This window comes from Dermochelys coriacea, chromosome 11 (assembly GCF_009764565.3).
Source record: "Dermochelys coriacea isolate rDerCor1 chromosome 11, rDerCor1.pri.v4, whole genome shotgun sequence".
Taxonomy (NCBI): Eukaryota; Metazoa; Chordata; order Testudines; family Dermochelyidae; genus Dermochelys; species Dermochelys coriacea.
Window position 1 is genome coordinate 41,742,754 of NC_050078.2, and position 25,361 is coordinate 41,768,114.

Sequence of the window (25,361 nt, forward strand, 5' to 3'; positions counted from 1 at the left end):
TTGTCAGTGTGTGAATATGAACATTATTAGTAGAAGATCATTGCTTACCTTAATATGGTTTCTCTAAGTCCTTTTATAACCCAGGATATGGGCTCGGTTCATTGTGGAAATCAGATAACCCTCTGTTCAAAATGATACTTTACAGAAAGGCTTTAATATTGGGCATCCAAAACTTTTGGCAAGAACATCTGTGAAATATCCTGTTAAAGTTCCTTCTGCCAAATAATAATGCAAAAGGTGGTTCTGACAACAGTTTTTGTTACTGAGGAATGACATCACAAACTTGATATTAATCAGATGCTAAATATCTGAGAGGTGATTTTGGCATTAAGGAATATTAGCTAAACATAGCCTTCTGTTGTGATTGGCCACACTAACTATCGTATGAGCAAAACCCCTGAAGTTTTAAATTCATTTTCATTAGAAAGGGCAACATCAAATTAGGACAGTTAAAACTAGTACAGAACGATACATAGCATAAGACCTATATGAACAAGAAGTCCTCCATTGCTCAGGAAAGCTGTACAACCTGGGCGTATATAAAATTACAGCCACAATACAACTCTGTTTAGGTCCCCCAGTTTCAGGAACGTTCCAGGTCCCACTGAAGTCAATATAAAAGTGCCCAATGATTTCACTGGGACCAAGACGTCATAATTTTGGTTTAAATAGCTAATCAGAGAGACCCTATGCCATCCTTCCCTTTGTAACATTTTTGCATTTATGACTGCTTGGTAATGGGGCAATCTGCAGGCTCATGTATGTTTTCTCATTGATATGCTATACAAGTAATCTATTTTGATAAGGCTGTAACCTTCCTGTAATTTATCAGTGTTTGAGATGGAATGAGGGACAAAAACAATATGTTGCTTATAAGATTTATATGACAGGATTATTAAGATGTAGATCAAGTTGCTTTTGTATGTCACACATCATCAGATGTTCTGCACCCATTGCAGCTTCTGTCTTTATCATGCTGGGTCCTGTTTATCCCTTTGAAGTCAATGGTAGTTATATATGCCACTGATGAGACCGTCAGGCTTTTAAAGTTTTAGGTTGAGACCTTAGCTGTGCTGAATCTAGCATGGGTTGGTGCTAAACTTGTCTCATAATTTTGAGCCTGCCAGATTCATTCTTAATTTTTCCCCCCAAGGAATCTTTTGGAGTACCATCAGTTTAACCATACTCTAAAATGTATTCTCCTGCCATGTTGGATACACAGCAGGACCATGTGCTGCATGGGAACTGAAAATGACCAGTTTAGTATTTGGGGTCAGGAAGGAATTTCCCCCCGGGTCAGATTGGCAGAGAACCTGGGTTTTTTTTGCCTTTCTCTGCAGCATGGGGCTTGACTCACTTGCAGTTTTAAACTACTGTAAATGGTTGATTCTCTGCAACTTGAAGTCTTTAAATCATGATTTGAAGACTTCAGTAAGTCAGCAAGAGGTTAGGGGTCTATTATAGGAGTGAGTGGGTGAGGTTCTGTGGCCTGAAATGTGCAGTTTAGACTAGATCAGGGGTCTCAAACATGCGGCCTGCGGAGTTATTTGCTGCTGCACACCAAGCTCCCTGCCCCCCCTGAGTATTTCCTGTGGCCACCAAGCTCCCCTCCCCCGCTGCCCCTCCTCCCCCACCAGCATGCCGCGTCCTTGCTTCTCCGCCTACTTCCAGGTGCTTCCCACCACCAAACAGCTATTTGGTGGCGCTTAGCGCTTTCCAGGAGGGAGGGGGGAGCCTCAGGGGAGGAGGCGGAGAAGAGGCGGGGCAGGGGCAGAGATTTGGGGAAGGGGTTGGAATAGGGGCAGAGATGGGGCAGGGACTTTGGGGAAGGGGTGGGAAGAGGGGGTAGGGATGGGGCCTCATGGAAGGGGTGGAGTGGGGGCGGGGCCGGGGGCAGAAGGGAGGCTTTTGTATCTTTATATGAAAAGGTGTCAGTGGTGCAGCCCTCGGGCCAATGTACTAGTCCTCATGTGACCCTCATGGTGATTTGAGTTTGAGATCCCTGGACTAGATTATCACGATGGTCCCTTCTGGCCTTCAAGTCTATGATGTGTCAGCATGAATCATTGTTTGAGCTGGAGTCTGAGAACCAGATCCTGGCCTATACTAATTCCTTCACTTCATTCTGGCAGCAGAAAGTAGACAAAGTTAGCCTAAGTGACTAGCTGTGGATTCCCCTAGAGTAAAGGGAATCCTTGAATGACTTATACTTGGTGGAGCCAGTCCTATCTGACTCCATCTCTCAGTCTCCTGTGTATGGTCTGGGGCACATCAGGGTGAAGGAGTCCTGCTGTGCTCTGGTGATCTCCAGCTCGTATAGTGGCACCTTTGGAGTCCATGTAACTGTCTTAAGTTACAACAGCCTGAGGCAGAACATAGGAAGCTGGGGAGTGTAACAATGGTTCACAGCCACTTTGGTTTTTTCTTGGGTCCTGTGTTGAGAACAGATGGCCGGAGCTGAGGATTTTTGAGTGAGTTTGCCATGAAGTGAGATGGCATTGCAGAGATTAGACTAAAGCAAGTTGACAGATTATAGGCCCTGGAACCACTAATTCATTATTTATCATGACAGTAATTGTATTTATTTTCATTGGTGGAGCAGGACACTGATAGCTAAAACTATAATACAAAGCATGGTGAGCCTTGCTGTTACCAGTTGTATCACAATATTATAACAATGGTATGGTAGTTACTGCTGTAATTAACGTTGCAAATACATTTCCATAATAACTTTTGTACTGCTACTGTGGTAATGGACACCCTATACATACATTTTAATAAATCCTATTTTTCAAGCTCTGTCACAGGTTAGCTGGTCTCTGTGGATAGACTGAGCCCAGGGCCCCTGGTCTAGAGCAGGTGAGCCCAATCCAGCTAATTAAAGAGGGCTGAGCTGCACCTGGGTCTATAAAGGCTCTGAGTAGGTGGCTGAGAGAGAGGACTGAGGTTAGCTGAGTCCTGGGGAGGAAGAACTCAGACAAGCTGAACCCTGAGTTGTAAAGGCCACATAAGAGTGGTACTAACTCCTGTGGTGAGTCCCGAGAACAAAAGAGGCTCCAGGGAAACAACCCTGTGTTAATTTTGGTTTTAAATCCTGTTTACTTCTGCCAAATTATTGAAATATATGTATAAAGTTAAGATAAATTCTGTGAATCAAAAGGCCATTTTGTTTTGGTAAGAGGATACGGTGACTTCCATTTTGTGTTAGGTTCTTGTTCCTTGGTGCCAAGAAAAGGTGGGAAATCACAAAGGTGGGAAACTAGGTTTGCCTGGCAACAGCTCCCTATAAAAGTGTGTGAGGGGAGGAGCCTGGGGCTCTTGGTCTCTGGAGCTTTCGAGTTGTCAGAAGTTCGAGTGTCCAGCTCTCTCTCGTGGTGTGAAACCATCTTGGCACTAGCTATTGGCCTGCAATAGCTACTTACTAATTAGTTTGGGTTTGTTTGTTCTTTTATTTGGGGAAAGAAGACTTGCATACACGGACTTAGTCCAATTTGTTAGATCAATCTCACATGCACAGATGAGACAAAGTGGGTTAGGGTGGCAGTTAAGATAGGGATACATACCTGTCCATTCCATCTGCCATTCACAGTCGGTGTCCGTCAGTCCATCGCTGGCTTCGGTTGTCTGGATCCTGCAGTCTTCATCATGGATGTCTGGAAAGGTAGAAGAACATTTTGGTAATATTGAGTGTATGTGTGAGTGCAAGTGTCAACCCAAATCTCCAGTATTGTTAATCCATTCCCCTCTCCTTTCTTCCTCTTCCTTTAGTTAAATAAAGTGTTGTTTATCTTTACATTTGGTGTGTGTGTTTTATGGGAATCCAACTCTGATAGATGGGCTTAACAGGGGGACTCAGAGGGAGTTAACTGTAAGGCTCCCTGAGATCTTCTGATCAGATAAGCCTCCAGCAATAAAATCCTTACACCTGAGGCTACTGCTATAAGGAGGGAGCAGAGCTGGCTGAGGCTAGGAAGCTGCCAGGAGCTGGAGTATCAGAGACCTCTGGGAGGGGTGGTTCTGAAGCCAGTGGGCCAGGGCTGCATTTTGGTGGTTGTTTTTTTTTAACCTTTGTCATAAAAGAATAAACCTTCTTGAGTGGGACTGGGTGTGGCAGCGCATGTTTGGAGCTGGGGTGCAGTGGCGGCCATCTCGGTGACAAGCTCCAGCTCACAAATTCACCTTTTTGGATCAAATTCTTCATGTCTGGTCTCTGGCTGAAGATGAGTTTTTCTGGAACATTTGAGCAAGCTCCTGTTAACCATGTTTGAATTAGTCAAGGGTGAATAGCTAGCTAGCTGTTTTGAAAAACTCAGATAATGCTCTTTAAAAACGAAGATATAGTGAAGAACGGTGGAAGTCTGAAATCTGACCTGTTCAGCATTACATCCAAGTAACGCAAATAACAACTGGGGGGAGGGGCGGTTGGGCGTGTCTGCATTTTAGGGTCTCTGAGGTCTTGCTGTTACTGGAAAATTCGCAGGCTGGCCTGATTTCTGGTCTTCACTGTCGAAGACTCTTAAGTGGCACTGTTGTCCTTTGTAAACTGCAGCTGGTTAAAAAGGCATTTCATCCTTCAGATACTCGGGTTGACAAATGTCCATTTCCCAGCAGCAGACTCCTTTAGAAGCAGCTGCTGTCCCAACTCTTTGGCTATGGAGTCAAGTCTCATGAATCTAATTATAGTAAATCATATTCCCCTCCCATTCCAGGGAGAGAAACAAAGTTGGTGACAATCTTAGGAAATTTCATAAATGATAAGGCTTAATCTGTTTCTAACAAAAGATATAGACATCAGCAGCCACTTTAATAAAGTCTAATCCTTCCCATTTTCCTGAATGTGACTTTGCAAAAACTCTAGTAGAAAGTATGTGTGGGTGCAAGTAAGGTTGAGCATTAGGCATAATCCTCAGCAGTAAATGGTAGTAAGTCTCAGACACCCCTTTTGGGTCCCTGCTTTTACCAGTAGGTTTACATCGTAGAAAAATAGTGACCTCTGGTCTGCATACTAATGAGGTAGTTGGCTATACATTTTCCTCCTGGGCCATACTCCTAGGCAGGAGAAACTTGCAATTGCTCTCATTAAACCAAGGCTAGGGCTGCTAAGTGTCACACCTCTCACAGACCTGTCAAGCACAGAGCTCTCGGGTGTGCCAGATGTGGCAGGACGTTCTGTATTTCAGCTGACTCAACTGTCTGTGGTGTGGTGATGGAGGTTTGCAAGACAGTTGTGGCTCTGAAGTTTGTTAATATCTCTGAAATAATGGCAGTCTTCGAGTGAATGGGCTTCAGAAACTATACTGGTGCCATTGATGGCACACACGTGTCCATTATCTAAATCACTCCCGAATGTGCACATGAATATGTGAACTGTTGATTGCTCTTCCTGCTGCAGTTGTCAGTCATGCTCCTTTGTGGCATGGTTGCAATGCTCCCTCTATTTTTTCCCATGCATATGCAGAATGAATTTTGTTATGTGCACCAATATGGAGGTGATATGTGGTAAGAGTAGGGCTGAGGGGTTTGGAGTATGGGAGTGTTGGGGCATAAGGGGTGTGAGCTCCAGCTGGGGATACAGGCTCTGAGTCAGGGATGAGAGGTGTTTGGGGTGCAGGCTGCCCTGGGGCTGCAGCAGGGCAGAGGACTCTCCTCCCCCTCCCCCGCCCTCTCTCGCTACAGCAGCGCCTGGGCTGAGGGGGAGGGTTGCCTCTCCCCTGGCTGCGTCAGGGCCTAGGCTGCAGGAGAGGCCCTTGATAGGCTGCTGTGCAGCTGTGCAGATTAGAGGGAATTTAGGTCATGGGCGATGTATTGGCTACCATTCTCTCATCCCTCTCCAACATTCTCTCAGTTGCTACTGCTTCTCTCGGTCCTGTTCCAGCATCTCCTTCTGCACTTCCAAGAGCTACTATGATCTGCTAGCAAAGTCCCTCTGCATCTCCTGGAGCCGTTTGTCCCAGGCCCTCCTTTGCCCCAGGAGGTTCGGGACCCTCTTTCTGACAGTCAATGACATCTTAGCAGACAGCCTCACCTGCACTAGAGAGAAGGCTCTGAAATGAAGTGCAACACTCCATTACTTTTCTGTCTGCTGTTTCCCAGTTTCTCCTGACTAAAACAATGGCAAATGCTTTACCTTGTATTTAGGTATACACCTCCCCAACTCCATGAAAGCCAATCTTATTGTTATATAACTGGCTTTTATGAGTTGGAGATGTCTATGGTACCTCTCTCAACATTGGGCTCTCTAGGTGGACTGGCTAAGGTTAGTTGGCTTGCTTTCCCCTGATTTGCCAGATGTGGGTGGCTCTGCTGAGAAAAAAGAAAAGGAGTACTTGTGGCACCTTAGAGACTAACAAACTTATTTGAGCATAAGCTTTCCTGAGCTACAGCTCACTTGGTCGGATACTACTCTGAAATCTGCTGAGAAAGCCGGGGTAGGTGGCATGAGAGAGACTGTGGGGAAGGGTTGCCTGTGCAGTGGAGTGAGCGAGCAGATGCCCCCAGGAGGCAGTGGGGGCACTGGAACAATGTATATAATGGGGGTACTGAGAGCCATTGACCCAAACTGTAAACGCCGTAGATCACAGCCACAGAGGGCTGGCAGGGAGCTTGAGAGGGCAGCTACTCCCGTCCCCTGCGCTCATGGCAGGACTAAGTATTATCTGGACGGTCCCTGACAGGTGTCTGTCTAACCTGCTCTTAAAACTCTCCAGTGATGGAGATGCCACGTGATGGAAACCGCTGCAAGCCCCTCGGTGCAGCACCTCTGCTGCTGGGACTGGAGCGTGCAGGGCTCAGGCCCCCCACAGCCCGGCAGCGTCTGGCCGGAAGACGCTGAGGCCGGCGCTATAGGGTGGCTCGGTCCCTTCCCCTGAGGTTTTTCCTCGCGCAAGGTGGCCTCCCTCCTCCCCAGCTGCGTCTTTCCCGGCTGCGGGCTCCCAGCCAGCTCCGCTCTGCCGTGAGCCCAGGGCCCGCCCTGCTCAGAGCCAGCACCTGAGCCGCGGGCGGCCGGAGCGCTGGGCCAGGTGGCTCTGCCGCGGGCAGCCGGAGCCTGGGGCTGGGAGAGCCCATTGCTCAGCGCGGGGACGGGCAGCAGCAGCCGCAGGCGCGGGGGGAGGAGGAGGAGGAGGAGGAGGCGGCAGAGCAGCCGCCGCCGCCGCCGCCTGGGTACGCAGAGAGCCGGGCAAACATGGTCGCTGCTCACGCTTCCCATTCGTCCTCCTCCAGCGAGTGGATCGCTTGCCTGGACAAAAGGTACCAGCATCTCCCCGGCAGCGGGCGTGCGAGGGGGCCCCAGCTCCCCCGCTGAGCCCGGCTTACACAAGCGGCGTGCAGGTCGTAGGCGACATGCCTGGGGGGGGGCAGTGTGGCCGTTCAGGGGCTGGGAAAATGCCCAGAGGAAGGGTTGGTATATGCACCGGCAGGAGAAGGGGTTTAGTGCCATTGTAAGAGCCCAGCGGGTCTCGTTGCCGTGGGCTTCTGGTGCCTAGGAAATATTGCACGTGGTGCAGGTGAAATGTATCCAAGTCCCCCCTCCCCGCGGCCCGGGTTCCAGACGGTTGTTGGTTCAGGGCTGCTGCTGGCGTTGCGTGGGTTGCCGAGAGGTGCAGGAGACAGAGGAATCAGTAAGCTGCACACAAGCCTACCTCCAGCGCTGATGATTTAAAAAAAAAAAAAAAAAAAAAAAAAACTAGTGTGGGCATTATGGGAGAGGTTAAACCCTGCGTTGATGGGGAGTGGGACTGTGATCTAGGTCTTTTCTAGCTCTAACTTCTCTGATCCTAAATAACATCAGGGTTGGTGCACCCTCGGTTAATAGCTCCAGTGGATGCTTTGAATGACTGCATATTAGGATTACAGCATAAACCTTCTTGTGAAGCTTTCTGTTAATAGACTGTAATGGTCTAAAAGTCAACCCCATCTACTTGCCGTCTGAATGCCTAGGGTAGGTGAAACCCACCCTTTTGGTGTTGTGTTCACAGGCCCTGTTCCACATGGGGATGTAGGTTTGCATGAAGGAATCCTATCAAGATCATCCTTATCTCCCCATAGATCTCCCTTCCATCATCCATAGGGGGGGGAGAGGGAGGGAGAAAAGGAGACCTCCATCTGCTACTCCATTCACCACGCTGAAAAAAAGAAAAAGATCCTCACCACCCTAAACACAGATGAAGGACCTTTGGCTTGTATAAATAGAAGTTTTCTCTGCAGTCTCTTTAAAGAGCATACCAATGGACTGTAATTGTTCCCAAAACACTGACAGGATAATTTTCTGTTGGATCAGACTGTAGGCCTAGTAGTAAACACTAAACAGTTAGTACTTATAATTTAACATGGATTAAAAGGTGATATGTTACAACTTTATAAAATGAAAATAGTAAAGAAATATTTATTAAAAAAAACCCCATTTTTGTATTTCACACTGGATGTAGGTGGGGGGAAAAGCATAAGTACTATGCTGTCAGCAGAAGTGTGATGTCTGGTTATATGGTAGGTGTGGGACATTATACATGCCTTACTATATTATCTTCAGATTTAATTGGTCAGATTACACTGCAAGCTTTAAAGATATCCAAGAGAATGTACGGTACTTAATGATCTAGTCGATTATTGAATGCATTTGGGAGTAGGAGTCATTCTGGGCTATATTTTGGTTGGCCCCCACGACACATCCCCTCCATATTGGTGCACATAACAAAATTAATTCCACACATGGATGTAAAAAATTAGAGGGGAATATTGGTACACAACTGGTTGAAAGCTCATATTCAAAGCATAGTTATCAATGTGTGGTGTTGTTTTTTTTTTTTGGGTCAAACTGGGAGGACATATCTAGTGGGATGCTTCAGAGGTCAGTCTCGGGTGTAATACTAGTCAATATTTTCATTAATGACTTGGATAATGAAGTAGAGCGTACACTTATAACATTTGTGAAGACACTAATGTGGGAGAGGTTGCTAGCACTTTGGAAGCCAGAATTAAAATTCAAAACAACCTTGACAAATTAGAGAATTGGTCTGAAATTGACAAGATACAATTCAATAAAGATAAGTGCAGAATACTTCACTTAGGAAGGATAAATCAAATGTACAACTAAAGAATAACTGGCTAGGCGGTAGTACTGCTGGAAACGTCTGAGTTATAGTGGATCACAATTTGAATGAGTCAGCAATTTATTGCAGTTGCGAAAAAAGCAAATATCATTCTGGGGTGTATTAAGATGCTTCTGTTGTTTTAAGACATGGGAGATAATTGTCCTCTACTCAGCACTGGTGAGGCCTCAGCTGGAGTACTGTGACCAGTTCTGGGCACCATACTTTAGGAAAGATGTGGACAAATTTGAGAGAATCGAGAGGAGAATAAAAATGATAAAGGTTTAAAAAACAACCAACCAACCCCTGACATGTGAGGAAAAGTTAAAGAAACAAAACAAAACTGGGTATGTAGAGTCCTGAGAAAGGAAGCCTGAGGGGGGGAAAGGGGGTTTTCAAATATGTTAAGGGCTGTTATAAAGGGAATTCATCAATTGTTTTCTCTGTCCACTGACTATAGGACAAGTAATAACGGAGCTTAATCTTAAGCAAGGGAAATTTAGGTTAGATATTAGGAAAAACTTTCTATCGGGATAGGTAGGTTCTGAAATAGGTTATTAAGGGAGGCCTTTAAGAATAGTTTAGACAAACACCTGTCAGGGAAGTTCTACGGTTACTTGGTCCTGTCTCACTGCAGGGCGCTGGACTTGAAAAATTCTCAAGATCCCTTTCAGCCTTACTTTTCTGTGATTCTGTGGTATGTTGACATTAGGTTGACATTGAAGTTAATGCACTACGCTGCCACGGGTGTGAGGAAGTTGAGAATCGGGGCCAGAATTTTTAAGCGAATAGTCTGACATTTATCAAGTAATTTAAATGTAATAGTTTATGAAGTACGAATTTCAAGTTTGACTAATTTTATTTTTATTTCAATGTATGAAGAATAAATGTGGGTGGGGAATGGTAATTTCTAGGAAATACACATTTTGGGCTGTAGATTTTCAATTTATATCAGCTATTATGTATGTTTCTTATTGGCAGCTGGGCTGGTACTTTATTTTGTCCGTGTTGCTCATTTAGAATAATTTAGCAATAGGTGTTTGGCAGTTGAACAGCTTAGGTTAAAACTGCTTTTTGAAGTAATTCTTTGAGAAGTGTACTTTCTACAGAGGCAGTGTTATGTAGTGGATATGTCACGAACCTGGAGGTGAAAAACATGAATTTTCTTCCTGGCTCTGCTACTGAGTGACCTTGAAAAACCATTCATATTTCTTTTCCTCATCCCATCTGTAACCTGAGAATAACACTATTTAACTATTTTAGTAAAGTGCATTGAGAACTAGAGAGGAACATGCTGTGAGATTACAAGTATTCTATAATTACTTCATATATTTTTCAACATGTATTTTTCATATTGTACTTCTTTGTTCTGTAGTTCTGTGATTAATTCATTGAATTATTATGCAATTTTTGTGTATTTTAAGCTTGTTTTATAATGCTGTTTCTCTTATCTTAAGACATTTCCTAATTTTAAAGGTGGATTTTGTAATTGTGGGGATCCCCAGCCCTTCAGTGTATCCATTTACTTTAGAAAAATACTTGTTTTTTATTAAATGTTTGTTAGACTTTTAATTAAAAAACATAAAATACAGACTATGTAGCATATGTTAAGAAGACATCATTTATTAATATAGCCAGAATTCTGTAATGGATTTACCCTGTAGAGTGACAGAAGGACCCAGGGTAATTTAAAACTGAATGTAATCAGGTTATCAAACCCAGTTTTTAAAAAAAGAAGAATGGAACTTTAAATAGAGGTAACAAAACATCTCAAACAAAGTAATGATGCGTCTAAGATCTTCATGTTCCTCCCTGAGGTATTTGGCAAACGAGAACTAATAAAAAGCTAAAATGAGAGCATATTTTTAACAAGTGAGGAACCTCTATAGTGACAAGTATATTACTTCATAGGGGCATGTGGGCTAGGATTACTGATGTTTTACTGCATAGCCTTGTTGATGTCATTACTGAACACCAAGGCCAAACATCAGCACTTAGGAATAAGACACATAAGACATTATATGTTAATGTCATAAGAACAAAGCACAGGGAAAACATAAAAAGAAAAGGAGTACTTGTGGCACCTTAGTGACTGACAAATTTATTTGAGCATAAGCTTTCGTGAGCTACAGCTCACTTCATCAGATGCATTCGGTGGAAAATACAGTGGGGAGATTTATATACACACAGAGAACATGAGACAATGGGTTTTATCATGCACCCTGTAAGGAGAGTGATCACTTAAGATGAGCTATTACCAGCAGGAAGGGAAGGGGGGGAAGGAGGAAAACCTTTTATGGTGATGATCAAGGTGGGCATTTCCAGCAGTTAACAAGAACGTCTGAGGAACAGTGGGGGGTGGGTGGGGAGGAGAAATAACATGGGGAAATAGTTTTACTTTGTGTAATGACCCATCCACTCCCAGTCTCTATTCAAGCCTAAGTTAATTGTATCCAGTTTGCAAATTAATTCCAATTCAGCAGTCTCTCGCTGGAGTCACGTTCTTGTTGCGTACTGAAATAATTTATCTTTTAAGGAGCCTGATCCTGTTTTCACTGAAGTCAGTGGGAGTCTTGCCATTGACTTCTATGGGAACAAAAGCAGGCTCACTCTCTTAGCATTTTTCCATATGTCTTATCTCCATACATCTCAGTAAAAGGTTGCTAAATCTGTTCAAATGTGTTTAATGTATTCAGCCAATGAGCAGTTCTTGTGATTTTCTTTTACTCTGTGTGTCGGTGAGAGTTCGAGACTGACATTTTTTTTCAAACTTTTAATTTTAAATGAATATACAGTATGTGTTCAGGGCAGGCTGAGTGTCTTTTATAGAATTCCATCATTTCACAAAACCAGAATACAGCTTTTATTCCTCTGTGGGCTTTAATTTGATTCAGACATTAACTCTTTTTAATGATGTACAATGCTCACAACAATTAGATAACCCAAAGATTTCAGCTCTGTCATTTATAATTCTGTGCTTTCCTATGTGTTCGATATAACCTGCAGTGCCTTAGCTGACTGGTATGTTTGACTGCAGGAGCAGATCACAGAGCAAATCATGTAACTTTGCTATCCTGGTGTGTCAAGAATGTAATGATCTTGGCTAAGCTGTTTATGAATTATTTAGATATGAATGGGTGTTTTGAGGGCATATTGTACATAGGTACTTTTTGTATCTTCTGTTAACCTGATAGACTTTAGGTTTCCATTATTTAGATCTAACAAGAATAAAATACCACATGTGGAACACTGATCTTGCAGTCCTTAATCTAGCAACATTTTCATTTATTTCACTAAGAGTTAGTCTAAGACTGCACTGTAGGATCAGGCCAAAAATTTGATTCAGGATTTCCCGTCTGGCTTACTGTACGTATGTTTGGGACCTAGCCAGCTCTTTATACCCTTAGTGATAAATGCAAACAGGAGTAGAACTGATAGTGATTGTGCAGACAAACTAAAGTGGAGAACTGGGATTTTGAAAGGGGAATACATGATGATAGAAAGAAGGTAGTAGAAAGAAGAATGATCTCACTGATTGCCATCCTGGGCAATGTATCATTGCCTCAAGGAAGTAAGTACTTGATTCACTTGTACTTAAGCAATAGTATGGATAGATCAGGCAGGTTATGACAACCGTGTTTTATTTCTTTTAAAAAATATATTTTATAGGACTATAAGGAAGCACTCTTGCTTTCTATGTATTTTAGTCTCTAGTCCAGTTTTATGTTTATAATAATTCCTTGGAAGCAACATCGCAATGTTTCGCCCAATGTTTTTTAGTTTCCCATTTAATAGTCCGTCTTCTGACAATGATAAATAAAAACAGCTTTTCCGTCTGTCCCCTGACTAAGGCCATTTTACAACTATGATAATTAATATTAATATAGGCATACTGTAATGTTGTAGCCTCTTTGCATTTTATAAGGTGCTCTGCTTGAAAATATCCATATCAAAGGCAGGAGTAGCAAGGTGCTTCAAGTAAACTCAAAAAGGTTTGTTTTCTGTAATCACAAGGTTAGGACTTTCAGTTACACCAGCTTCCATTTTTACATATACAGGGTTACAGTTAATTCTGCACTTATCTTCCTTTCTGCCTTCCCTTCTTTACACACCTACATAGGCAAAGTGAGTACACAAGCATTATGTGCCTGATGGATCTTTTCATGGCGCACGCGTGCACTAGCACATGATGTCCTCTCCTGCAACACCAGGGTTTTTCTTTTCTGGAGACATCTGGAAACCTATCTGCACTAGATGCATCTGCAGTTGTTTGTGTTGCTTCTTGCATATTGATAGGTTTTGACCATTGAAGTCTTGTATTCCAAGCAAAAATCCACATAACAGCTTTGTCATCTCGTTTGCTATTGCTCTCACCTTTCCCTTTGTCCTTGATACCCAAGGCCTGATTGTCTTTTATAGTAAGGTTTGCTTTACGCTGCCCTGGCAAACATGTTGGCATTGTCAGAGCAATATAAAGGGTAGAGCTGGCTGGAAAATGAAACTTTATTCACATTAATTAATTATTTTTTAGACTGTAAAAATAAAATCCAAAAACTGTGAAATGTTTCATTTTTCGTATTTTTGCTTTTTTTAAAAAAAAATCCCAAATACTGCCCTTGAAAATGAAAAATAGTGACAAATTTCAGTTTTGATTAAACCACATTTTTCAACAAATTTAAATTGAAAAAGTTTCAACCAAATCTAGTTAAGGAGCCTTTGTTAAGGAGAACTGAGAATTGTGTCCTCAAAAACAAAGTGGTCATCAATGATCTTTCATCAATGAGTTTTCACTATTCTATTTTTCAATATTTTTTCACTATTCTAGATGACATTATTTTTGTAATCATAGGAATGCATGGCAGGAAGGGATCTCAAGAGGTAATCTACTCCGTCCCCGTCCCCCCCTGTGAGCAATACCAAGTATTCCTAGACCTTCCTTGACATATGTATGTTCAACATGTTCTTAAAAACTTCCAAGAACGGGGATTCCAGAGAAAGGTTAACTGTTTTTTCAAGTTCACACAGCAAGTCAGTGGCAGAGACAGGAAGAAAACCCATGTCCCTCAGCAATCAGGCTTTTGCCATCTCCACGAGCTATAGAAAGTACACTTCTCAAACAATTACTTCAAAAAGCAGTTTTAACCTAAGCTGTTCAACTGCCAAACACCTATTGCTAAATTATTCTAAATGAGCAACACGGACAAAATAAAGTACCAGCCCAGCTGCCAGTAAGAAACATACATAATAGCTGATATAAATTGAAAATCTACAGCCCAAAATGTGTATTTCCTAGAAATCACCATTCCCCACCCACGTTTATTCTTCACACATTGAAATAAAATTCAGGCTCTCAGGTTTAGTCAAACTTGAAATTTGTACTTTATTACATTTAAATTACTTGATAAATGTCAGACTATTCATTTAAAAATACTGGCTCTGATTCTCAACTTCCTCACACCAGCCGCAGTGTAATGCATTAACTTTGAAGACTTTTATTGGGTCCCCTCACAGCTTCTTTTTTCAGGACTAAACATACTCAGTTTTTTCAACCTTTCCTCATAGGTAAGGTTTTTTTTTAAACTTTTTATCATTTTTGTTGCTCTGGATTCTCTCTAGTTTGTCCACATCTTTTCAAAAGTGTGGTGCCCGGAATTGGACATCGTACTCTGCTGAGGCCTCACCAGTGCCAACTAGAGCAGGACAATTACCTCTTGTGTCTTATGTATTGACATTCTTGTTAATACACCTCAGAATATTATCCTATTTTGCAACTGAATTACATTGTTAACTGGTATTCAGTTTGTGGTCCACTATAAGCTCTAGGTCCTTTTCAGCCGTACTACTGCCTAGCTTGTTGTTCCCTATTTTGTATTTGTGCATTTGATTTTTCCTTATCTTCATTTCATCTTGTTGATTTCAGAACAATTCTCCAATTTACTACGGTCATTTTGAATTCTAATCCTGTTATCCATTAGGCTTGCATCCCTATCCCAGCTTGGTATCATCTGCAAATGTTATAACTGTACTTTCTACTCCGTTTTCCAAGTCATTTAATGAAAATATTGTAGGGTAGTGGACCATGCAAAACCCTTGTGGGACTCCATTAGATACAGCATCCCAGTTTGACAGCAAACTATTCATAACTACTCTAAGTATTTTCTTTCAACCTGTTATGTACCCATCTTATAGTAATTTTATCTAGACATTTCCCCAGTGTGCTTATGAAAATGTTATTTAGGACTGATACAAAATGCAAGATTTAATTTTCTCCTTTTTGTGTATGCATCTTGATACTAATTGTACATTACAGCTCATGTTGTGTTACTCCCTTTATTCTGTTATCATTCTAACTGTATTTTGCATTATAGTAACTCTTAGTATTCTTAATATTCTTACTAATTTTTCAGTAGAGTTAATGCACATTAACTTTAATGGCTTTAGTGGATGATCTTTGAATTAAACAGCTGTCAAAATTTATATATGACAATATAATCTTCCAGCAGTTATCTTATAGTTTCTGTAAAGTTAAAATATTTATTAACTTCAGCATTAAGCTAGACTATGTATGGGAATTTTCCTCCAGGGCAGATTGGAAGAGGCCCTGGAGGTTTTTTGCCTTCCTCTGTAGCATGGGGCGCAGGTCACTTGCTGGAGGATTCTTTGCTCCTTGAAGTCTTTAAATCACGATTTGAGGACTTCAGTAGCTCAGACATAGGTGAGATTTTTCACAGGAGTGGGTGGGTGAGATTCTCTGGCCTGCGTTGTGCAGGAGGTCAGACTAGATGATCATAATGGTCCCTTCTGACCTTAGTATCTATGGGTGCAGGGGCAATGAGGATAAAGCTCTGTTCATGAATTCTCATGGCTAGAGTTTGTATCGGAATATTTTTGTCACTAAATCATATTGTTCTGTTGTACATTTCAAACAATGTTTATCTCCACTAGTCTTCACATTAAAGCCCTCAAAATGTCTATTATAAAGCAAATGTGCCAGTTAATGTAATATTGTCTAGCTCCACTCTGATCAGAAGGAATGGTAACTGTCTTTGAGCTCTAGTTCATATTTATGAGAGCTCGTGTTTAATTCAATGACATTTGATCTGTATTTTAGTTCTAAAGTGTGCATTATGTGGAATGGATGTTTTCACAAATGAAAGAGATAAGTTTCCTTATAATTTTAATTTCTTTCTTTAATATGGAGTGTATTTGTCATTTTCCTAAAGGTAATCTTAATTATGAAAAAATAAAACAGATCTATATTTTCCTGTAGTTGAAACTCTTTTCCTGCAACTGCTGCACTATTCAAATAATGAATTTCTACCTGGAGATAAATCTCTATGAATGTCAGTACTCAACAAATATATTTTTCTCTCGCAATTGTTACAGCTTGAAAGATGACCTTTGCGTTGGAAGAAAACGCTGTTTGTTATTCAGCAGAATTGCCTGAGTGTATACGGCATTTGTTTCCATGCCAAATGGTTTTTCAAGGGATACTGCCAAGTAGTTTGAGCTAAAAATGTAGTGTTTCAGTTTTGCAGTATTAAAGGTGTTTGATACAAAATACTGGTTTTTATTGTCCTATTCCCATGCAGTAGTGTAAATCCCAACACTTGAGTCCCGGGCTAGTGCTGATAAATCATTAAGTGAAAGTGGCTATAAAGAGACCAGTCTTGCTTTATTTATCCCGTTAAGTCAAATGGAAAACATAGGTAAACAAACAGCATACATGGAAAAGAGTGGTTTTTTTTTTTTTTCAGAAAGACAATCTCTGCTCTGAGACACTTAGATCTAAACAACTGAGCTTACTGGTGTTTCCAATTCCCATGAGTTTATTGCAAGTCTTGTGATATTTGTTATTTTTCATAAAGCCTGGAGTCATGTGATAGATGATGATCTTAGGGTGTGGGGTTTTGTTTTTGTTTTTTTATTTCTTGGTGATGGGGCGGGGGAAGCTTGAAAACATGAACCCTAAAGACTTGGAAACTGAATGCAAATTACCCCCCCTCCCCCTCCTGCTTTGTTATTTTAAAAACATCTGATGATTTTGGGAGGCCAAACTCATGACTTTTTTTAGTGCTTGGGATTGGCAGTACTGCCTCACTAGGTGCTGTGCACCTCCTGGGAGGGTCTGAGTGTCCTCCATTCCGTTAAAGTTAACACCATCTCCTGACATGACATCATATTTCAAGTCCCTTCTTTCATTCTGTCCTCATATACCTACCTCTCTCAGAGCATTTATATATCAGAGAGCCAAAGGGAAACATTAGCAGCCAGTCAGTGAGCCCCAAAATTGTCTGGAAGAGAAACGTGCTTCATTGTTCTCTGACTCCCACATGACGTAGGGGATGGAGAGCATTCTCCTACTGCTGAGATTCTGCTGCTGTCTCCTCCTTTCCTTCTCCCTGCCAGAAGGTGGTGGAAGTGGGTACGTAGAGAGCAGCATCTGGTGGAAAAGACTGCCCCTACTGCTTTTTGCAGCTTACTTTAAAGCAAAATATACTTTAACATACCAATAAAATGAGCAGAGTTTTCAGCTGTAGTGGTTAGTTGTACTCGTCGGCTCATTCAGTTTGTGTTTATAGTGTTAGAAATAACTGTTGCAGTTTTAGCCCATGGAAGGACCCTGTTGTGTCATTTTTCTGTGTCTAACAGATTGTAGACTCTTAAGGACAAGGATTCTGATGATTTCTGTGTCTTGTACAGCACAGAGCAACATACAAATAATTAATAACACAGCCAAAATATTAAAATCTGTTTTCTGAAAAGTGATACATGCTGTACACTAAAGGAAATGCTCTCCCAGATTACGTACAGCTGAGTAGGAGCATCAATTCTCCCGTGTGTGTGTGTGTGTTTTTAACCTTTAACTTGAGTAGCTGTTTTTGAAGATATAAAATATTCTCCTTAAGTTATGCTTCTAGAGGGCTTTTTCTAATGTCTGTTATATAAACTTCCTTGCAAGGAGAAACGTCAGGTATATTACCTGAGATGCTGATAATCAAATAAATCAAGGCTAAAATGTTCTTTAGAGGACAGAGATTGACATAATTGAACAGGGTTATGTCATTAGTAATGATGCTGTCACTTGTGTGTGCATGCTGTGAAGTGGTTATGCAGTCTAACCAAGCAAGAAACTGGGGGAGAGAAGAGAATAAGAGGATGGCGGATATGAAAATGTTACTGTCAGATAAACTCTGTGCCATTGTTCTGAAGAGGCCAATTAATTATGTAAGATAAATAAATAACGATTACAGTCTTCAGTGGATAAGCAAGGCAAGAGAGTGTATAGTGGACTGATAGGAAAATACAAAATTCTGACAATGTATTGCATGATTTCCTACTCTGATTTTCATCATTTTGTGTTGCTATTTTTGTTTTGTTTTTTTACAATATTGTCTATATTGAAAAATTGCATGCATTGGGGTAGTCAGGATCTAATATCATGAAGGAGGAACATCAAGGAGACCTACATGCAATTTCCCTCATTTTCCAGAAAGCTGCTCCTGAACTGACCCAGAGGAGTTGTTACAGAATGGCACAAGATACTTTCCATCGCCCTGCCCCTGCAGCCTCTCAGGCCCAGGAGCAAAGAACCAACCCAAATCTTGAAGTGGGACGCATCCCATAGTGGTGTGTTGTTGCATGATCTGTAGACTACCAGCCTGATATTTAACTTTTTTTTTATACTTTTATATTAATGCTGAACAGTGCCAACCTTCTCTGCTCCATTTTGGCTTCTGGGCTTTTCAGAGAAGTCTTTATCCTATCCATGATGTGCTGTTGCTCAGCTGTAAAGTTCCTTATTGGGAAGTTCCCTGCATACTTTGCGGGACCTGGGGGAAATTGGAAAGCTGGTTCCCCCCCAGAGATGTTTCAGTTGAGAGATGAAAAGCTGTATTGTTAAGCTAGCAATGAAGACAAAGTTCAACGTTTCTTCATTTATATAACTTAAATTTTATTTTCCCTTTTTTCCCTAAGTGGGGCAACAGCTCAGCACTTCCATTGCATCCTGGATACTCACAAAGTTGGAAATAATCCTAGAAGCCACTATACTATTATCTTCAAAATAGAACATTAAGGCTCAAGGTTTATTGTTTGCTTTTGTTTCGAACAATCAATTGGGCAGTATGAAGAATTGGACAATAGTAATAGGCAAACTACTAAACTGATTAGGGTTTTAAATTTCATTGTTGGATACAAATTGCAGAAATGCCTTGGATAGCTTCAGTCCAATTTCTGGGAGTGAAAACACTATGTGAATTTGCAAATGGATTAAACTTTATTTTTAAGTGAAATTTTGTGTCAGAATCCTATGGTACATGGCAATGTGTAACCTAGTGTAGAATCAGGACTAATACTTTGGAAGTTAGAACAACAAATATTGGAAAGAATCAGTATTCAAATTTAATTAAATTTTTAATGTCAGAAGATAACCTTCTTACTGATTTGAATCATAATTACTTCTACACATATAGACATGCTCTCTTTTGGGCTGTTTTTCATTCTCTTCCATGAGGCATGCCAGAAATTGGCTGAGAAATACTATGTGCAAAATATAATTTCTGCTATGCCCAGTCTGCACATTGACGCCACACAACTAGACTTAATTGAAAAATACTGTATGAAAAACCAGTCTCCTGCTTTTTCTGGCTATGATGTTTTATCATCCTAGAAATAGATTGTGTCAATAAACATTGGCTGCTAATGATTACAAATTCTCCTTTGAGGACTTAGCCAAGCATTTTTCAGGTGGCAATTTCTAAATTGTGCTACCGCCACCACTTTTTTTTTTTTTTTAAACTGCTTTGCTTTGTGACCATAGTTAAAGATAGGATACCCTAAGAGAAGTAAAGCATTGCTATAGTCCGTCAGGTGAAGTGTTTCTATTGCATGTCTTGCAATGGTGGAATGGGATAGTACACAGAGCATGCTGCGCTTCAGAACTGTAGTTATTGCGCTATGTATATTGTAATACTCCCCTTCATTTGTCTTTTCGAGGAAGGAGAAGAGGGCATATCATATTCTCATTATAGCATTTACATTGTTTTTCCTAGTTCTCACTTCACTCCATTAAACTCTTTAAAGCAATGGTTTGTGGACCACCGATGATCAGCAGTGCATTGCCAGATGGTCCATAGGCCTTCTTTCTCTCACATTGGTTGAAGAGTCTGTCTTCAATTGGTGATGCTATCTGATAGTTTTAGCCCAGTTCAGGACTCTTTTTAAGGTTAGTTTAACACAAAGAAATGTACTGTGTATGTTGTATGGGTGCTGTGTCTTTTCTGTGCTGTGTTTCTTTGGTATAAATTCAGACAATCAAATTTGGAGACAGCATCAGTGTTTATAGATTTCAAGGCCAGGAGGGACCCACTGTGATCTTCTAGTTTAGCATAACACAGGCCATAGAACTTTCCCAATATAATTCCTAGAGCATATCTAGGAAAGGCAGCAAACACACTAAAAGATATAGATAAATGCAAAGTGACATGAACAGATTAGAATGCAGGGCCTGTGCGGAGTATTGACCGACATCCTGGTACAGGAAATAAACAGTGCATAGATACAAAATGGGGGAAACATAACCAAGCAGCTGGGACACCATAATGACACCCAGATACCATGGTGATGAGCATGGTATAAAAATTCAGGAAGATGGAGTACATATCTCATTAGAGCAAGATTATTTTTATATTGTTGCCTTAAGAGCATTTTAATTTTACCCTCATGTAATCAAACACCATAGTTACCTCAGGGAAAGGATGGAACTGGAATTGATGGAGGGGAGGAGAGATTGGAGAAGATGTGGCACTTGACTGCCTAGATTCATGGATTTTAAGGCCGAGGGACCATTAGGATCATCTAGTACAGTGGTTCTCAACCAGGGGTTCTCTTACCCCTTGAGGTATGCAGAGGTCTTACAGGGGGTACATCAACTCATCTAGATATTTACCTAGTTTTACAACAGTTTTATAAAAAGCATTAGCAAAGTCAGTACAAACTAAATTTTTTACACAATGACTTGTTTATACTGCTCTACATACTATATACTGAAATGTAAGTACAATATTTATATTCCAATTGATTTATTTTATAATTGTGGTAAAATGCAAAAGTAAGCAATTTTTCAGTAATAGTGTGCTGTGACATTTTTATGTCTGATTTTGTAAGCAAGTAGTTTTTAAGTAGGGGGTACACAAGACAAATCAGACTCCTGAAAGGGGTACAGTAGTCTGGAGAGGTTGAGAGCCACTGATCTAGTCTGACCTCCTGCATAAGACAAGCCACAGATCCCCACTTAGTAATTCTTGTATCAAGTCCATAACCTTTGTTTGAGCTATAATGTATATCTTTTTAGAAAGGCATCCTGTGTCAATTTACTTCTTAACTTTCACTGAAATGCTTTTTTATCTTCTTACAACAGTACTACTGTCATCAGTTCACAACACTATGACTTCAACAGCAGGGGGAATATTTTGTCTTCAGCAATGGAAGAACATCAGTGTCACAACACTAAATTATCAGTTTCCCTTTTAGATTGATATGAATGAGCCCTGCACTTAAAGCATAGAGCTAAATGTGATTGGACTTGCATCTGCCATTAGTTTTTCTTTCCTAATTACTGGACCAATTATTAACTTTCTAAAGACAGTTTTACAATAGTGCTTAGTTAGATCTAACATTAAAACCTGCTTTATTTATTAAAATCAAATAAAATCTTCAAGCCCTTAATAAGATAGCTTAAGAAAGGAAGTTAATTTTATAGTGTATTGACATTGTTCCTTGCTAGGCAGCTTGTACTTAGAGAATAGATAGATTGTTAATTAATTTCATGATGATTATTTTGTTAAAAGACTTAAGCAGTCATTGTAATCAAACCTGAGTTTCACTGGTGTTTTAAGGAATAAGTAATTGAAGGTATGGCCCTTAACTAGCTCCATTACAGTTTGCTCTTAAGTCAAACCATTCTTCCTTCAAAAACTAGTGCTATTGTTATAGTTTATAAATGCTTAATAAAATTAGCTTAAGTAAAACTACTGTTGCCATTATTGGACTGAAATTTGCTGAGATATACTAAAGCTGTGGTGGAGCTCACCACGCTTCGCCTTGCCTCTGTGCTACAGAAGCCACACTGTAGAATGGGCACTGTACAGAAATTTGGGTGCGATTACAGAGGAGGATGTAGTTAAGGCAGACCCCTCACATCCAAAATAATACATCTAGGAGCAATGCATGCAGACTATGCCTTCAGAATAGGGGATTGTATTCTGGAAAGTAGTGACTCTGGCATGATGAATAAGCAGCTTGACATCGGCTCCCAGTCCTGAGCTGTGTCAAAAAGAGCGAATGTGATCTTTGGATATATAAATGGGAGTAGTGAACAGGAGCAGAGAGGTGACTTTACCTCTCTGAACAGCACTGGTGAGACTGATACTGGAATTCTGCATACAGTTCTCATGTCCACATTTTAAAAAGGATGTTGGAAAAACTGGAGAAGGTGAAGAAAAGATCTACAAAAATGATCTGAGGCTTAAGGAAATGCCTTGAGACTTAAAGAGCTCAGTCTGTTTGTCTTATCAAAAAGAAGATTGAACAGGTACTGACCATCGCTGCCTCAGAATTCCCCTCCTTCCGTGAGTTATAGTATGATGACCTTATGACGCAACAGGTGAACACTAGCTTCGTTGGAGGAGAGAACTTTCACTGGAACTAGTCCAAACCTATGGCATTCTTAGCCAGGCAGAATAAGAGTGACCCCCACTCATTGCATTCTGAGCCAAATGTAAAACCCATCTCTTTGGCTTTTGGCAACCCTTTTCAACAAATGAGCATTCTCAGGCTTTGTCTTAAAAAAAGTCCAAAAAAGCCGTTAAGCTTGTTTCTGCTATCAGGGCTGGAAGAAAGATGTTTCTTGTTCTTTCTTTTCATGAAAGGTGCTCAGATAACAATGGTAGTCAATTTTTCAAAACCTAGATCGCCTGCTAACCCTTCTTGCTTGCATCTTGTCCCTTGATATCCAACAACAACAAAATACTAAGGCTATTTGTTGTATATGGACAGTCTGCTGGTCCCATATGGAGCCCACTGCACTTCAGTGGGGCTCTCCAGGGATGCTGCAGTCAACTTACATATAGCAAATTGTGGGATAAAGGCATTTGATATTTTGAAGCAAATTTTCCCCAGCACTATGCTTTTCCAACCCCCTGATACTGTCCTCTAGTTTGTAAGTAGAACTGGGTGAATGCTGCAAAAAATAAAATGAAATACTAATTTTGACTTTTTAAGCACATTTGCTTTGATTTGGTGTTTATGTTTTGTGCTTGTGTAACCTACCAGTGTTTCCAACACATAAGGAAGCAAACTACTAGAGGCAAAATGACACACATTTATTTTAAAAATTGAGAAAGTGACTTTGACATGAAGAGTTTAGGGCTTCTTTGGGAAAAGTGTGCTGTGCTGAAAATTATCATTGTCTTCCCTTTGCTTGTCAAGCTTTGCTGTTAATGTTGGGGTACATGAAAAAAGTGAGCTGGTGTTCCAAATGCCAACATAGTGTAGGGATCTAGTATAAATGGATTTTAATTCTGTTTTCAAGCTGTACTTCCTAATATTCTTAAAAGCATTTTGACAAGAGAATTAATACTTCTTAATAACTGGCAGCTAGTGCAAAGATTAAAAAAAATAGGGAAGGTGAAAACCTTGCTTGAAAGAATTTAAAAAGGAGCAGTTGTAATTGACTGTGGTTTGAAGAAGGTAAGAGGATATACCTATGGTAGTAGGTAAGAGGATATTGCTATGATGTAGAAACAACTGTATACACCATAGAATTATTATTCTCATCTGTATTAATAAAGGTAAATTGGAGTGTAAATGAGGATGGAGGATATAATCCCTCCCAGACACAGTTTAATAAGAAATTGAGGGCCAGTGAGACAATGTGAGAGGGAAATGGTATTGTATATCTCACTAGGGCAAGCACTGGTGCCAGCATTGAATGACCAAAGAGGAACACCAGAAATCTCTCTGCAGGAAGAGCCCTTAGGCTATGGACATTGAATTATGGTGAAAGAGGGAAACAAATTTTATATATGTGTATATATATATATATATATATATATATATATAAAAATTAAACTAAACTCTGACCCTTTTTAGCTATTTCCATGTATTTAAAAGAAATTGGCAAAATTAGCATTTTGGTCAGTTTAAATTTAACTGATTTTTGGACGCACTAGATTCAGTGGGTAGACCTGAAGGGCAGTGAAAATACTTAACATTTTCCAGACCCCTTTGTACAAGAATAATTTCAGCACCTGAATTTCCAACATAATTTCACAGAAACATTAAAATTGCCATACTACATCAGACCAGTGGTCCATCTATTGCAGTATCCCACTCTAAAAGTGGTCAGTTTCAGTAGTTCCGCAAGAAGATGCAAGAAACCTTGTACTGAATCGTCCATAATTATCCTTCCTAATGCCTTCAATTAGTGGCTGGTTTATTCTCTGAATTAGAGTTTTTATAACCTCATTTTAAAATGCTCTAGTAAAGTAACTATGGGTGTTCACATTAGCCATGTAAATGTCAAATTGTTTTTTGAACCTACTAAGCTCTTGAACTCACTGGCACAAGATGGCATTGAGCCCAACAGTCTTGCCCTACCTCCAATTATTTTCACTCCCAGTTGTAGGATACCTTTTATTTCGGCTGTATCTGTTTAGAAATAGGTGCACTTTCGTCTATTTTATTTTTTAATGAAGTGGTTTATATCCAGCTTACCTAACTTGCATGCTTTTATGCAATAGCATTTTATTTTTCTTATACAAAGAAAAGGACAGAAGAGGTGGAGCGGAGGGATGGATTTCTTGGAATCATTTGTATTTCTATATGTATGCAGAAAACTGAGTTGGAGATTTAGAAGTGTCCAGTAAAATCTAAAAGAGCATGGTTAGCCCAGCTTCTTTGAGCTTTGATAGCACAACTCCCAGATGCTCCTTGTGGTCACACCAGGTGTTGCTGAATACAGCAATGTCATCTATGTATGCCCTATAATTTAATTTAACCCTCTGTTGACCAGTCTCTGGAAGGTTGCACCAGCATTTACCAAACCAAAAGGTAACACTGTAAATTCATAGAGCCCTATATCAGTGATAAAAGCTGATTTTTGTTGTGCCTCCCTCTCCAAAAGGGATCTGCCAATAACCTTTGGTTTGATCAAAGGTACTGAGGTACTTGGCTTGGCTCAGTACTTCCAGCATGTCATCAATTCTTGGCATG

General features: G+C 40.6%; 1 protein-coding gene across 4 annotated transcripts in view; it reads left to right on the forward strand.

Moving 5' to 3' along the window:
* Positions 1 to 2,945: 2,945 nt before the first annotated feature.
* The window catches only part of RAPGEF4 (Rap guanine nucleotide exchange factor 4), a 219,104-nt gene continuing 196,688 nt past the window's right edge, over positions 2,946 to 25,361 (forward strand). For 2 of the 4 annotated variants that reach the window (XM_038422197.2, XM_038422207.2), the window contains exon 1: positions 6,845 to 7,248. In XM_038422197.2, coding sequence (XP_038278125.1) covers positions 7,184 to 7,248 — 65 coding nt within the window. In that variant the 5' untranslated portion in view covers positions 6,845 to 7,183. Of the gene's footprint in view, positions 3,032 to 3,589; positions 3,662 to 6,843; positions 7,249 to 25,361 lie in introns of those variants that run through there. The other 2 variants (XM_038422202.2, XM_038422196.2) reach the window with 2 other exon arrangements.